This window comes from Phyllobates terribilis, unplaced genomic scaffold, assembly GCF_046119375.1.
Source record: "Phyllobates terribilis strain yellow unplaced genomic scaffold, ASM4611937v1 Scaffold_1__5_contigs__length_1240528914, whole genome shotgun sequence".
NCBI lineage: Eukaryota > Metazoa > Chordata > Amphibia > Anura > Dendrobatidae > Phyllobates > Phyllobates terribilis.
Window position 1 is genome coordinate 303,613,101 of NW_027362761.1, and position 14,400 is coordinate 303,627,500.

General features: G+C 41.9%; 1 protein-coding gene across 8 annotated transcripts in view; it reads right to left on the reverse strand.

Annotated features, from left to right (window-relative positions):
* Positions 1-971: 971 nt before the first annotated feature.
* CIT (citron rho-interacting serine/threonine kinase) overlaps positions 972-14,400 on the reverse strand; it is a 217,511-nt gene continuing 204,082 nt past the window's right edge. For all 8 annotated transcript variants that reach the window (XM_073673358.1, XM_073673362.1, XM_073673371.1 and 5 more), the window contains 6 exons: positions 7,604-7,732; positions 7,442-7,522; positions 7,149-7,227; positions 6,891-7,070; positions 5,262-5,556; positions 972-2,164 (listed from right to left, as the gene is read on the reverse strand). In XM_073673358.1, the coding sequence (XP_073529459.1) occupies positions 2,141-2,164; positions 5,262-5,556; positions 6,891-7,070; positions 7,149-7,227; positions 7,442-7,522; positions 7,604-7,732 (788 nt within the window). In that variant the 3' untranslated portion in view covers positions 972-2,140. The remainder of the gene's footprint in view (positions 2,165-5,261; positions 5,557-6,890; positions 7,071-7,148; positions 7,228-7,441; positions 7,523-7,603; positions 7,733-14,400) is intronic.

Here is a 14,400-nt window from a genome sequence, read left to right on the forward strand (position 1 = left end):
AAGTGTGGGTGAAGGCAGTCAATCCATGTAAAAAAAAAAATCCTTCATCTTCTTTGTATAACTTATTGTGTTCAACATCTATTGTTGCTATAATATTCAAGAACAAAGATCTCCCCTATCTGATGTATGGGTGCCAGGTATCCAGATCCAGAGTTTGATGACATGGGTGGAGAGTTGGGTGTCCCCCAACTTGTGTGGATTTGGAGAAAAGTATATTTTCAGTGGTTTAGCTGCATAATCAAATTCACTTTACGTTTGTTGAGAACGACTTCTCCACATCTTGACAGCTTTAGTCTGTGAAAAGGCATATTGTGCTTATGAACAGATTAACCACATTGCACTTTTTTAATATATATAATTATTAGTGTTGAGCGAGTATGTTCTATTAACCCTTTCGCCGAGTATGCTCGGGCCGAGCTCCGAGTATTTACAGCTGCTCGGTGATATGGTTAAATCGCTCCCGTGTGCATGACTTGCAACTGTTTGACAGTTTTATTACATGGGAGGAATGTCTATTTCTTACACATTCCTCACATGTAATAAAGCTGTCAAACAGTTGCAAATCATGCACACAGGAACGATTTAACCATATCACCGAGCAGCTGTAAATACTCTGAGCTCGGCCCGAGCATACTCGGACAGAACATACTCGCTCAACCCTAATAATTATTATTTTCTCTGTTTCAGTATTAACCTTGGTGCCTGAATGTTCTTGTAGTGACTAGGCTATGCTAAAGCTACATTTCCATGGTATCTTGGAAATGTCTTATTTTGTCAACTGAATGCATGATCCTGTAGAGATGTACAGTTTATATGCCAAACAGAATATGTCTACTTTGTGCTCCTGAATCATGGAAAATGAATGGCCAGGTTAGAGATTTTCCATTTTTACGCATTCTTAATTTCTTGAATGTAAAACCCATGCTGGAAGTCTTTCAGTAACCTAGAATATTTTCCCCCAAGGCCAAATGTTAATTTAAGTTAGTGCATTTATTCTTATTTTTTTCTTAGCAAAGAGCAGCAAAGCATAATAAAAATCAAGCAATCCACACTTAACAATCACCCTTGACGCTCATACATCAGTGGATAGGACTGGCGTCCTTGCCTGGTTGTGCCCTCCACACATTTCACAAAAGGCAAAATTCAAAAATGCACAATTTACCTTAAAAAAGTAGAAACATATTCAATTTTATGAATATAAACTTTGTGGTAAAGTATGTACAATCCTCATTTATAGGTAAGGAAGCATTGGAAGGGACAAACATCTCCAGTAAATTTCGACTGGGCATTAGCATTACCCAATTAATTCAATTAGCGCTACCTTATTAAACATATTGATTGTTACATTTACGGAAATCAAGAGGCTTCCAGGGTGATCGATCTTTCATGCAGTTATGCATAATAGAGAAACAGAAATATATAGATACATATATATGTACATATTCAAAGTCCAGCTTACCACATATACACATGTTATCAGAAGTGGGCAGATTACAAACTTTCTCAATTGAAAAATGAGAATCCAATATAAGATCTTGATCATTGACACCTATAAAATATTTAGCACCTTTTCAGACATGTTACCCCTGGCACATTAATGTGATGGTTTTATAAAGCAAGTTTTGACTTGTAAGTGAGGTAGCAAAAGCATTAGGAAGTAAGCAGAACAGAAACATCACATAGTAACTGGTGAATAAATACGGGTTTTTTAGTGCTATTGTGAGAAAGCATTGGCTTTGCTGTGCCTTTACCAATGATGTTAGAATTAATGAAAAGCTCCGTAAAGAATTCTTAGCAGAAAAGAGTTTTAGTCCAAAATCGTCAATATACAATATTCATTTTTCATTTAGCAAATGTAACCAAAACCTCTACATCGGTTGTATGTTGTAGAGAGGCAAAATGACCTATTACTGTAACAAAAAAATAAGAATGTAGCCTACAATATGGAGGAAGGAAACCGAAACATGGCTAGAAGTAGGAGAGGTCGAGCTCCAGTTGGTGAGTGGTCTTCACATAGCACAAAAGAGTTCTGGTCTGCTACAAACAATCAGAATAGAAAAAGCATATGCCTGTGGAAAGCAGACATAAAGACATTCCCCCGTGTGGTGTCATTTATCTGTTGCTGGAGAGTCCTGTTCATTTACACTGAAGACTGGTCCCAAACCTAAAAAAAAAAAAAAGATAAGTAATAGATCAGATGTTATTTAATAATAGCCTGCAGTGGTCAACAATGACATAAAATAAGTACGTAGGATTAGACAACCACGTATATGGGCCCCTGCCATATATTCTTACTAAAAGACACACCGACCCATGGCTCAGCTTAAAGGGAATCTGTCAGCAGGATTTCACCCCCAAACTATTTATATGGGAATGTGGGACTTTCAAAGGCAAGTCCAGTAATACCTTTACACGGCCAGTCCGTTCTTCTATTACTGAAAAAAAAAATATCGGCATTTGACTTGATTTGAGGCTGAAGATATGAAGTCTCTGTCACTCCAGCTCTATTCCCCGCTCAGCGCCGCCTCCTTTGCCTGAAGTCACACAGCATATCAGTAACGGAGGAACGCACTGGCCATAAAAAGGTATTGCTGGACTTGTATCTGACAGTTACATGCACATATAAGTAGTTTAGGGGTGAAATCCCGCTGACAGATTCTTTTTAAAATGCGTGATAAACCCCCAATGATAAAATATTAATGGCCTGCTCTACAGAGAGGCTATTACTACTAAAAGAAATATGCCACTCTCTTTATTTTGTTTAATAGAATCTTCTTAAAGGGAACCTGTCAGGCGTATCATGCTGCTCAAACCACCTGCAGCATGAATCTCAGCCTTGCTGCCCGACTTCAGCCATGTATGTTATTGACTGAAAAGCTCCTGCTTTTCAGAAACCATATACTTTGAAGATCCAGCTGGGGACCATAGCCGGAGACCAGACCAGTCCAGCACCACTCCCAGCTGGTTCTTCCAAGCAATACAGTGATTGACAGGCATCTCCCACAAGTGTACATAGGGAGAGACTTGTCAATCACATCTAACATTGGGAAGACCCGGCAGGGGACGGCGCTGATCTAGGCTAATGTTTGGCAATAGTCACCAGCCAGATCTTCAAATTATATTTTCTCAGAAACCCCAAAATCATATAAGTTGCTGCAATCATGCAGCCAGGCTGTAATTCATGCTGCTCATGGTTTGGGCAACACAAACTGCCTGACAGATTCCCTATAAAAGAACAAAACATTTTCTTCCACAAAGGGGCACCAACTAGCACCTATGTAGTGTGACACCGCATTAAAACTACACAGATTATGTATGGCACATCCAGGGCATAGGAGAGTGGGGACAGATGTCAATCATATGTCCTATGCTGGAGCTGTCTCTGTAAGGAGATGGACATACTGCCACGTTCCTCCTTGAAGACACGAGTATTGTTATGGTGTATAATGTGTATTGTGACATGTGTTAGTAATGTTGGCATTGTGTGATGCTTGACAGTAGGGATAGCAAGAATTAAAGTTTGGGACTAGCCCAGAGTGGGAGGGGAGAAGCTGAAGGGGAAGTGACAGTTTCCTGTTAGAACAGCAGAGAGGGCCCACAGTGCGCAGTAAGTGGACGTAAGGTCTAGTGTGAGCAGTGCCGTGGTTCATGAGTATCCCTAGATGTGAGAGGAGACCAGGAGAGAGCGTGATCTGGGGCAGAAACGAGACCGAGAGACAGAGTGATTTATTGGATATGGGTCCTGGCAGTAAGGCCCAAAGTTTATAACTCCTAAAAGTAAAGGGGCCAGATAGGAAGAAGTATGCAAGACAAAGAGAGTGCCCTTGGGAGTTCCAGAGCATCAATTTCAGATAAGAGAAGTACCGGCCATACTGGCAAAGCAGCTCCTCCAAGAGAAAAGAATGACGCGGAACCATGGGTTGAGCAAAGGATTCTTTCTAGTTGAACTTTAGTATCGAGCTGGGTTGTGGTGAAAGAGTGAAGACAGAGGACAAGTAAAGAGAGAGAAGAGAAAGGGACTGAATGTGTGAGGAAAATGTTACGTATTGCGAAGGAAACATTTGAGAATATGTGCCCGATATCTACTGTATATAAGCCTCCCCAAGTTAATGTTCAGTAAAAAGTTTATTTAAAACTGGTGGTCTCTCTCCTCGAACTGTAAAACATCTGGTCCTGCCCAACCAGCAAGATCGGTTACATGTGGCCTGCACGGGAGTAGCACTCTCAGTCCACACACCCAGCCAGGACCCCCACTTTCATGCAACGTGCCAGGGCGTAATAGACAAGTACCTCGCCCGCTGCTACCGCCCCGCGCCACGTTACATAGCTGCGAAGTGAGCATACACCATCACATACACAGACTGACAGGCGTTATAGAAGGAGCCAAGCCTAGTTTAGATCTGGCAGCTGCCACTGAGCAGAAATTTGATACTTGCAAACTAAAGGAGGACAGGGCAAAAATTCTGTACACTAATCTACTATGGTCCATAGTGAACCTGTTTGCGCTCCAGCATGACAGCTACCACTCATATGTTGTAAAAGGTCTATAAATGCAGATATACAGTTTAAATATGTGCTGCTTATATATCATTGCTTACAAGGTTACTACTGTATAAATACGCAAAACCACCACACTGTCGTTAATATATTTTACCCCTGGATAACCACCTGGGTAAGGGAGGTGTCAGATGACCAGCAGGGAAAGAGGCCAGACCACATTTATAGCAATGGTTTTAAAGGTTGCTTTGACACTTTTTCATACAACTCCCTCTGCTGGCCAATACTTGGAAATGTAAAAAATGACAATTTAACCTATGGTAAAACTGGGGGAAAAAAATAAAAACTATTTCCTAATTACATTAATAAATGGGTGACGCAAGCCCTTTAAAGGGCTGAAATTAAAAGTCTGCAGTCAGTGCAGATCTTGTGACAGTGTCTTTTGGCCTGTAGCAAAATAAAACACCCAGCAATCCAACCAATAAGAAAGGATCATAATCATGGTATGTACTGGTTTCACACGAGTACAAAATGTGGAACGTGCATCTTAACTTCCCGATGTAGCGCTAAACGCAGCAGCCTATTCTGATTCATGACGGTTTAAGGAAAAGCAGAGGTCTGTTCTCTGAAATGTTCCTACAAGGTGGATTTGTAACAGCCTCAATTATTTAATATGAGAAAACTGATTACAAATGTCCTTTATTTCCATCTAAATATATTAGATTCCCATTTGAAGTACAGAAGTATGTGCTTTATTATAATACCTTATTGACTTGAGAAAGAGGAGTTCTTACAGCTCCTGCAGGTACACGACCTCTACTGCTATCTTCAAATAATCTTCCAGGTGACCTTTCTCTTCTGGTGCTTAATAACCTTCCAGGAGACTTTTCTCTTTCCAGGGGTCGCCCAGGAGACTTGTCCCTGCGTATCTCTGTCCTTCCTTCTCGATAACGATGTGGTGTACTGGGTTCACGAACCAGACCTTCTCCTGGTACTGGACTGGCGGCTATTCTTTTTGTTATGTGATCATTGTATGAAGGAGGGCCTCTCTTATTTGGACTGCCACACAAGAGAAAATTGTAAATTTACTTTAAATCCCTTTCACAATGTGTACACACGACAATTTGTGTAAATTCCTCCTCTTTCAGTGCCGTTGCTATAGGTTTAGCAGAAGTGGCACTTTTGACCAGATCGCTGCCCCTAAAGACTCCACTTACCAACACCACTTGAGAACTTCTCCAGCTCTGAAAATGTCTGACCCGTAAGTCCTGCCTTAAAGCAGAACGCTAATGACTCTCGTCTATCCCCTCCCTGCAATCATCTCTACGATCAGTGCAGGGAAAAACATGAAGCTCACTGTTAGGGTATGTTCACACGTGTCGCTTTGCAGTGTTTTTTCTGTGTAATTTTTATGCAGAAAAAATACTGCATTTTACATTAACAATTAAGTAAATGAGATTTCAAAAATCTAGCTTGCACATTACAGGTTTTTTTTTTATTCCTTGCGTTTTTTGAAATCTGCATCGTGTCAGTTCTCTCAGCGTTTTTCACCCATTCCAATGAATAGAAAAAAAACATAACAGAAGTTGCATATAAAATTGTGCGTACTGTATGCAGCGTTTTTCCTGCCAAAATCTGCAGCAGCTTGTGAACATACCCTTAGTGTTCCTGCTACAAATACATGAGAGAGGGTATAGAGAGCATGTGTCAGACTCCAGGGGTCAACATTTAAATGGGCCAATTACATAAAATCTCAGACGTTCTGCTACTCTGAAAGTTCACCCACTTTCTGGTGGTGTAATAAAACCACTGGAACATATCAGCACATTTGGTCGAGATGTGAAGAAACAAACATCTTAGCCCCACATTCAGGAGTTCTTGTATGGCATTTGTCAGGCCATGGTAGTATTCCCCTGAAAATTCATTTCCTGAACATATGGCCCTCTTATCGAGATCATTTCCCAGAACCCAATAGACACACCTCATGACAATAGAAAAATCACCAATCCCACTGTTCTGGATCAAATTAAACTTTGGCTATCAAAGGTTTCACAGCTGGCTAGGATGGAGAAGTTATCACACTTAAAATTACATTTACACCCATCACCATTTTGAGAAACAATATCAACCTTGGAAAGACTTTTGGAAAAACCAAGCCTATAGCTTCTACTGGTAAGATAAATCCTCTCCAGCTTCTTAACCACCCTTCCATGTGTAACCCTTCAATCCCCTTTGACTCATCAAGCCACCCATCTGGCTACCGCAGTTCAATAACCATAAGCAACTGGACTCAAACTGGGAGGTGGGAAACTGAACTTGTGCACCAGGTCCCATGAGCCTTTAGGTATGCACTTGAATTCTTTCTATATCGTTGTTGTAAGCAAACAACCCACCTCCGTGTAGTGGAAGGGGCTCGATGGAGATCGCTCGCATTGTCTTTCACCAGATTGCCCTTACAGCAGATCACTCGGAGCTTGTCCTGGTACACTGATGCCAGATAAATTGCTCCAGAAGAGATGGCTGGTCCCAAATAACGTGGGTTTGGAATATCCAAATGAGCCCTGGCTGGAGCGCTGCAATGTGAAATGATGACATTTTACAAATGACACATAATAATTGAAATAATGTACTGTATAAGGCAAAGGACTTACCCCAGAGCAGCACGTCCCTGAATCTCAACAACTTCCAATGAGTTAAAATGAGTCACAAATAAGTATGGTTCCCGGTATGCTAATAGCAAACAAAAGAGAAATACCCAATGCTTTAAAATGTATTGTTTTTTTTTTCCTTACAAACGCTCCAGACAAGGTTTATTATGTGCCATTATAATGAAATCTAAAAAAGGAGAATCCTACCTAAGGACTAAATCCTAGTAAGAATTATGCAGTGCTTTGTTCTTTACCAACCTACAAAAAAGCTGTGAACATGCTACTAATAAACCTACCAAAAGCAAGAGGCAGCCGGCTCCATTTTAGATCATCAGTTCTACTCCGTCTTCCATACGAGTCGACAAACACACCGAACTCTACAAGATAAAATATACAGACGGTGTTTCCTCCATCCGAGAAGTCCAAAGTAATAAAATATATCAGAATCAGGCTGTTACCATGGAAACACAGTAAGTACTCTTCCCTCTGTCCTGTGCTGTTCACCTGCATTATAGCAATAGGGAAACTATTGGATGAGGAGGCAAACACAGCAGAAGCCAAGGAATGGTCATTTTTATCCAGAAATTCTAGAAAAACACAAAAAAAGAGTGAATTATTGTTTACATTATTGTTCTTCATCTATTCAGTTCACAGTGCTGCTGAATATGTTGGTGCTATATAAGCAAGCATGATAAAGAAATAATTGGTGCACCTTGTAGGCTATTTTGACATAATATAAACTCGCCTTCTAAATGGCTAGGCCTCTATAAGAACAGCCTGTAAGTGTATTTTTTTTTTTTTTTTTTTTAATCTCTTTATAGAGGGATTTTTACAATATAAGGGGGGAGGGGAATAATAATAATATGTACAAATACATATCCATTTCCAAATCTGAATATAAACTTCACAAGGGGAGGGAAGATTATAAAGTGGAAGTAAGAGCATCTTAAAACACCACTCCAGCAGGTTTTTTTTTATTTCACTGTTGAAGTGGTAACTATGTTCCCTGCCCCTTCCAATATACTTACGAGTTGTGACTAGCCGGATCGTTCCAGTGTTTGCTGGGCGGGTCAGAGGTCATTACTCAACGCAAGTCTATGAAATTCTACCACAAAAAGATCTAGAACGGCAATATGACCGCCAGATAAGAAGAGATTCTGCCAATTTTATTTCAAATAATGAATAAAAAATATAATAAAATAGACAAGGGAATAAACCTCCAAAAAAAGGGGGGATAGGAAACCCAGTATGGTCTAATAAATAATGAACAATATAATCATATTAAAGCAGCTCACAGGAAAATACACCTAAACGAGGTCACGTAATTAACCCAAATAATAGGGGGGCATATTAAACAAATTGAAATACTTCACCAAATCTTGTGCAAGTGCAACGAGGGGAGTAAATCCAATGTTAATCAAGGTTATTGTGAAACAAGAAAATAAAGGCTCCCATTGCCCAAACATTATATTTATACCGGCCGTAGACCCTCCTCTGGTATGACACGCCCCCGGAAGAAGCGATCAAGCGAAACGGCGTCCGTCGGGTGTGGGGAGGACACAGCAGGTCTTCAGCGCTCCAGGATCCACTTCATAACGAGGTATCCTCATTCCCTCTTCCATACAGATTACCCTTATCCCTATAGGGACTAAGCATATCAGCTCCAATACCTTACTTAGAGCCCCCTTTTTTCTTGTTTCACATAACCTTGATTAACATTGGATTTACTCCCCTCGTCGCACTTGCGCAAGATTTGGTGAAGTATTTCAATTTGCTTAATATGCCCCCCTATTATTTGGGTTAATTACGTGACCTCGTTTAGGTGTATTTTCCTGTGAGCTGCTTTATATGATTATACTAGATGGTGGCCCGATTCTAACGCATCGGGTATTCTAGAATATGTATGCGGCAGGCCGGGGGCAATCAGCAGAACGTTGTTTAAATTTGGCACCAAAATCGCTGATTGGTCGCGGCCGGCAACAACTCAGCAAAACGGTGTTTCAATTTGGCACCAATACCGCTGATTGGTCGCGACCGCCGGCCGCGAACAATCAGCAGAGCGGGGTTTAAATTTGGCGCAAATAATGCTGATTGGTTGTGGCCGGCGACCAATCAGCAGAGCGGTGTTTAAATTTGGCGCCAATGTCGCTGATTGGTTGCGGCCGGCGGTCGCGACCAATCAGCAGAGTGGTGTTTAAATTTGGCGCCAATAGCGCTGATTGGTCGCGACAAATCAGCAGAGTGGTGTTTAACCCCTTAATAACATTTGACGTACTAATACGCGTCTGTGCCCTGGGACTTAAGAGCCAGACCCGTATTAGTAAGTCATGGCAATCGCGCGCGCACACAGGCTGTGCGGGCGCGATCGCCGCCGGGTATCAGCTGATTGTCACAGCTGACACCCGATACTATGTGCAGGGAGCGGTCCTGCACCGCTCCCAGCACATTAACCCCCGCGATGCTGCGATCGAAGTCGATCGCAGCATTGCGGGGGCAAGGGGAGGTGATTGCAGATACTCACATCCTCTTCAGGCGCTGTCTGCAAAGGCTTCCCGGGTGTTGCCATGACAACCCAATGTCGTCATGACAACATCCGGGTCACCAGACAGCAGGAAGATTGTTTGGACATGAGCAGTGCATCTCCAAACAATCTTCTCCCTGTCCAGCGCTGACAGCCTGCATAGCACAGGGATGGTGCTGCATTCCTGTGCCATGCAGGCGATCAAAAAAAAAAAGTGAAAGTCCCAGAGTGGGACAAAGTAATAAAGTATATAAACTTTCAGAAAGTGAAAAAAAAAAAAAAAATTGCAAAAATATAAAAAAAATAAAATAAAAAAAATAATCCACCAAAAATAAAAATATAATGTACCCATCAATAAATATTATTATAAAAAAAACAAAACAAAAACAATAAAAGTACACATATTTGGTATCGTCGCGTCCTGAACAACCTGACCTATAAAACTGTCCCACTAGTTAACCCCTTCAGTGAACACGGTAAAAAAATAAAATAAAAAATGAAGCAAAAAAACAATGCTTTATCACCATACTGTCAAACAAAAAATGGAATAACACGCGATCAAAAAGACAAATATAAATAAAAATGGTACCGCTGAAAACGTCATCTCGTCCCGCAAAAAAGAAGCCGCCATACAGCTCCATCAGCCTAAAAATAAAAAAGTTATAGCTCTCAGAATAAAGATATGCTAAAAAATAATTTTTTCTATAAAATTGCTTTTATTATGTAAAAGTGCAAAACATAGAAAAACCACATAAATGTGGTACCGCTGTAAACGTACTGACCCGAAGAATAAAGCTACCTCATCAATTTTACCACACGCGGAACAGAATAAAAAAATAAAAAAAACAACAATTCATGAATTGTTGGTTTTTGTTTATTCTGCCTCCCAAAAATCGGAATAGAAAGCGATCAAAAAATGTCACCTGCCTGAAAATGGCACCAATAAAAACGTCAACTCATCCCGCAAAAAAACAAGCCGTCACATGACTGTCTGGAAAATTTATAGCTCTCAAAATATGGCGATGCAAAAACTAGATTTTACAAAAAATGCGTCTTTTAGTGCGTGACAGCTGTCAGTCATAAAAACCCCATATGATTCTGGTATTGCTGTAATCACACCGACCCGAAGAATAAAGTCGTCTAATCACTTATACCGCACGAGGAACGGCGTCAAAAATAAACTCTTGGGTTAGGATTGGGCTAGGATTAGGGCTGGGTTTGGGGTTAGGGTTGTGCTAGGGTTAGGGTTGTGCTAGGGTTAGGGTTGGGGTTTGGGTTGTGATGGGGTTGGGATTTTTTTCAAAAGTAAGAAAAAAAAGATGACGATATGGCGACTAGTGTTGAGAGCAAGTGCTCGCTACTTGAGTTTGCATCGGGTGCTCTGGTATGCATTGAGTATCGTGGGTATTTGAGTGACATGCTCGAGTCTCTGCCCCATATGCTTCGCGGCCAAAAAAACTTTACGGGGATTGCCTGCCATGCACGAGCGATCCCCGCATGTTTTTTTTTGGGTGTCTAATTACCGTGAAACATGCGGAGCAGGGACTCGAGCATGTCACTCGAGCACACGCTGTACATGGTGCATACCTGAGTACCCGATGCAAACTCAAGTAGCGAGCACTTGCGCTCAAGACTAATGACATATAGTTACATAGTTTATAAGGCCGAAAAAAGACAAGCGTCCATCCAGTTCAGCCTATTTCTTGTGCACTGCAGCTATTCCGCAGCGTTGATCCAGGGGAAGGCAACAAAAAACCATGAGGTATAGGCCAATTTACATCACTGAGGAAAAATTCACTTCCCGACACCAATCTGGCAGTAAGATTAAATCCCTGGATTAATTAACTAAGCATAAGATGTAATTTTATTGTTCTCAAGAAAGGCGTCCAGGCCTCTCTTGAACTCTTTAAGTGAGTTGGACATCACCACTTCCTCTCCCAGAGAGTTCCAGAGTCTCACGGCTCTGACAATAAAGAATCCCCTTCTATGCTGGTGCAGGAACCTCCTTTCCTCCAGACGCATAGTGTGCCCCCTCGTCTTTGTCACCATCCTTGGTATAAACAGGTCATGGGAGAGATCTCTGTACTGCCCCCTGATGTATTTATACATGTTTATGAGGTCTCCCCTAAGCCTTCTCTTTTCCAATGTAAATAGGCCTAATTTTGACAACCTCTCTGGGTATTCTAGTCCCTCCATTCCCTTTATTACCTTAGTCGCCCTCCTTTGTACCCTCTCTAGCTCCAATATGTCTTTCCTGAGCACCGGAGCCCAGAACTGTGCACAACTTATTCAATATGATGACCTAATGTAAACAAATTCTGTGTCGTACCTCTGGGTTCAAAATGTTCACTATACACCTTAATAAAATCCTTGAGGGGTATAGTTTCCAAAATGGGGTCACTTGTGGGGGAGCTCCACTGTTTAGGCACATCACGGGCTCTCCAAACGCGACATGGTGTCCGCTAACAAATTGAATGGAAAATCGGCTCAAATTGTTAGCGGACGCAATGTTGCGTTTGGAGAGCCCCTGCATGCCCAAACATTGGAGCTCCCCCACAAGTGACCCCATTTTGGAAACTAGACCCCCCAAGGCACATATCTAGATGCATAGTGAGCACTTGGAACCCCCAGGTGCTTCACAAATTGATTCATAAAAATGAAAAAGGTTTTTTTTTTCACTTTTTCATTTTTACGAATCAATTTGTGAAGCACCTGGGGGTTCCAAGTGCTCACTATGCATCTAGATAGGTGCCTTGGGGGGTCTAGTTTCCAAAATGGGGTCACTTGTGGGGGAGCTCCAAAGTTTGGGCACACAGGGGCTCTCCAAACGCAACATGGTGTCCGCTAACAATTTGAGCCGATTTTCCATTCAATTTGTTAGCGGATACCATGTTGCATTTGGAGAGTCCCTGTGTGCCCAAACATTGGAGCTCCCCCACAAGTGACGCCATTTTGCAAACTAGACCCCCCAAGGCACCTATCTAGATGCATAGTGAGCACTTGGAACCCCTAGGTGCTTCACAAATTGATTCGTAAAAATGAAAAAGTGAAAAAAAAAAACACTTTTTCATTTTTACGAATCAATTTGTGAAGCACCTGGGGGTTCCAAGTGCTCACTATGCATCTAGATAGGTGCCTTGGGGGGTCTATTTTCCAAAATGGTGTCACTTGTGGGGGAGCTCCAATTTTTGGGCACACAGGGGCTCTCCAAACACAACATGGCATCCGCTAATTATTCAAGCAAATTTTACAATCAAAAAGTCAAATGGCGCTCCTTCCCTTCCGAGCCCTGTCGTGCGCCCAAACAGTGTTTTTTCCCCACATATTGGGTATCTGCGTGCCCAGGGGAAATTGCACAACAAATTTTGGGGTCCATTTTTTCTTGTTATCCCTGTGAAAATAAAAAAAATTGGGTCTAAAGTAACATTTTTGTGAAAAAAGTTAAATGTTCATTTTTTTCTTCCACATTCAAAAAATTCCTATGAAGCACCTGAAGGGTTAATAAAGTTCTTGAATGTGGTTTTGAGCACCTTGAGGGGTGCAGTTTTTAGAATGGTGTCACTTTTGGGTATTTTCTGTCATAAAGACCTCTCAAAGTGACTTCAAATGTGATGTGGTCCCTAAAAAAATGGTTTTGTAAATTTTGTTGGAAAAATGAGAAATCGCTGGTCAACTTTTAACCCTTATAGCTCCCTAACAAAAAAAAAAATTTGGTTCCAAAATTGTGCTGATGTAAAGTAGACATGTGGGAAATGTTATTTATTAACTATTTTGTGTGACATATCTCTCTGATTTAAGGGCATAAAAATTAAAATTTTGAAAATTGCAAAATTTTCAAAATTTTTTGCCAAATTTCCGTTTTTTTTCACAAATAAACGCAAGTGATATCGAAGAAATTTTACCACAAACATGAAGTACAATATGTCACGAAAAAACAATCTCAGAATCAGGGGGATCCGTTGAAGCGTTCCAGAGTAATTACCTCATAAAGTGACAGTGGTCAGAATTGTAAAAATTGGCCTGGTCATTAACGTGCAAACCACCCTCGGCGCTTAAGGGGTTAAATTTGGCACCAATAATGCAGATTGGTCGCGGCCGCGACCAATCAACAGAGCGGTGTTTAAATTTGGCACCAATAATGCTGATTGGTCGCGGTCGCCGGCCGCGACCAATGAGCAGAGCGGTGTTTAAATTTGGCGCCAATAATGCAGATTGGTCGCGACCGCCGGCCGCAACCAATCAGCTAAGCGGTGTTTAAATTTGGCGCCAATCAGCAGAGTGGTGTTTAAATTTGGCGCCAATCTCGCTGATTGGTCGCGGTCGGCCGCAACCAATCAGCAGAGTGTTGTTTAAATTTGGCGCCAATCTCGCTGATTGGTCGCGGCCGGCGGCCGCGATTAATCAGCAGAGCGTTGTTTAAATTTGGCGCCAATCTCGCTGACTGGTCGCGGTCGGCCGGCGGCCGCGACCAATCAGCAGAGTGTTGTTTAAATTTGGCGCCAATCAGCAGAGTGTTGTTTAAATTCGGCGCCAACCTCGCTGATTGGTCGCGGCCGGCGGCCGCGATTAATCAGCAGAGCGTTGTTTAAATTTGGCGCCAATCTCGCTGATTGGTCGTGGCCGGCGGCCGCGATTATTCAGCAGAGCGTTGTTTAAATTTGGCGCCAATCAGCAAAGCGTTGTTTAAATTTGGCACCAATCTCGCTGATTGGTCGCGGCTGGCAGCTGCGACCA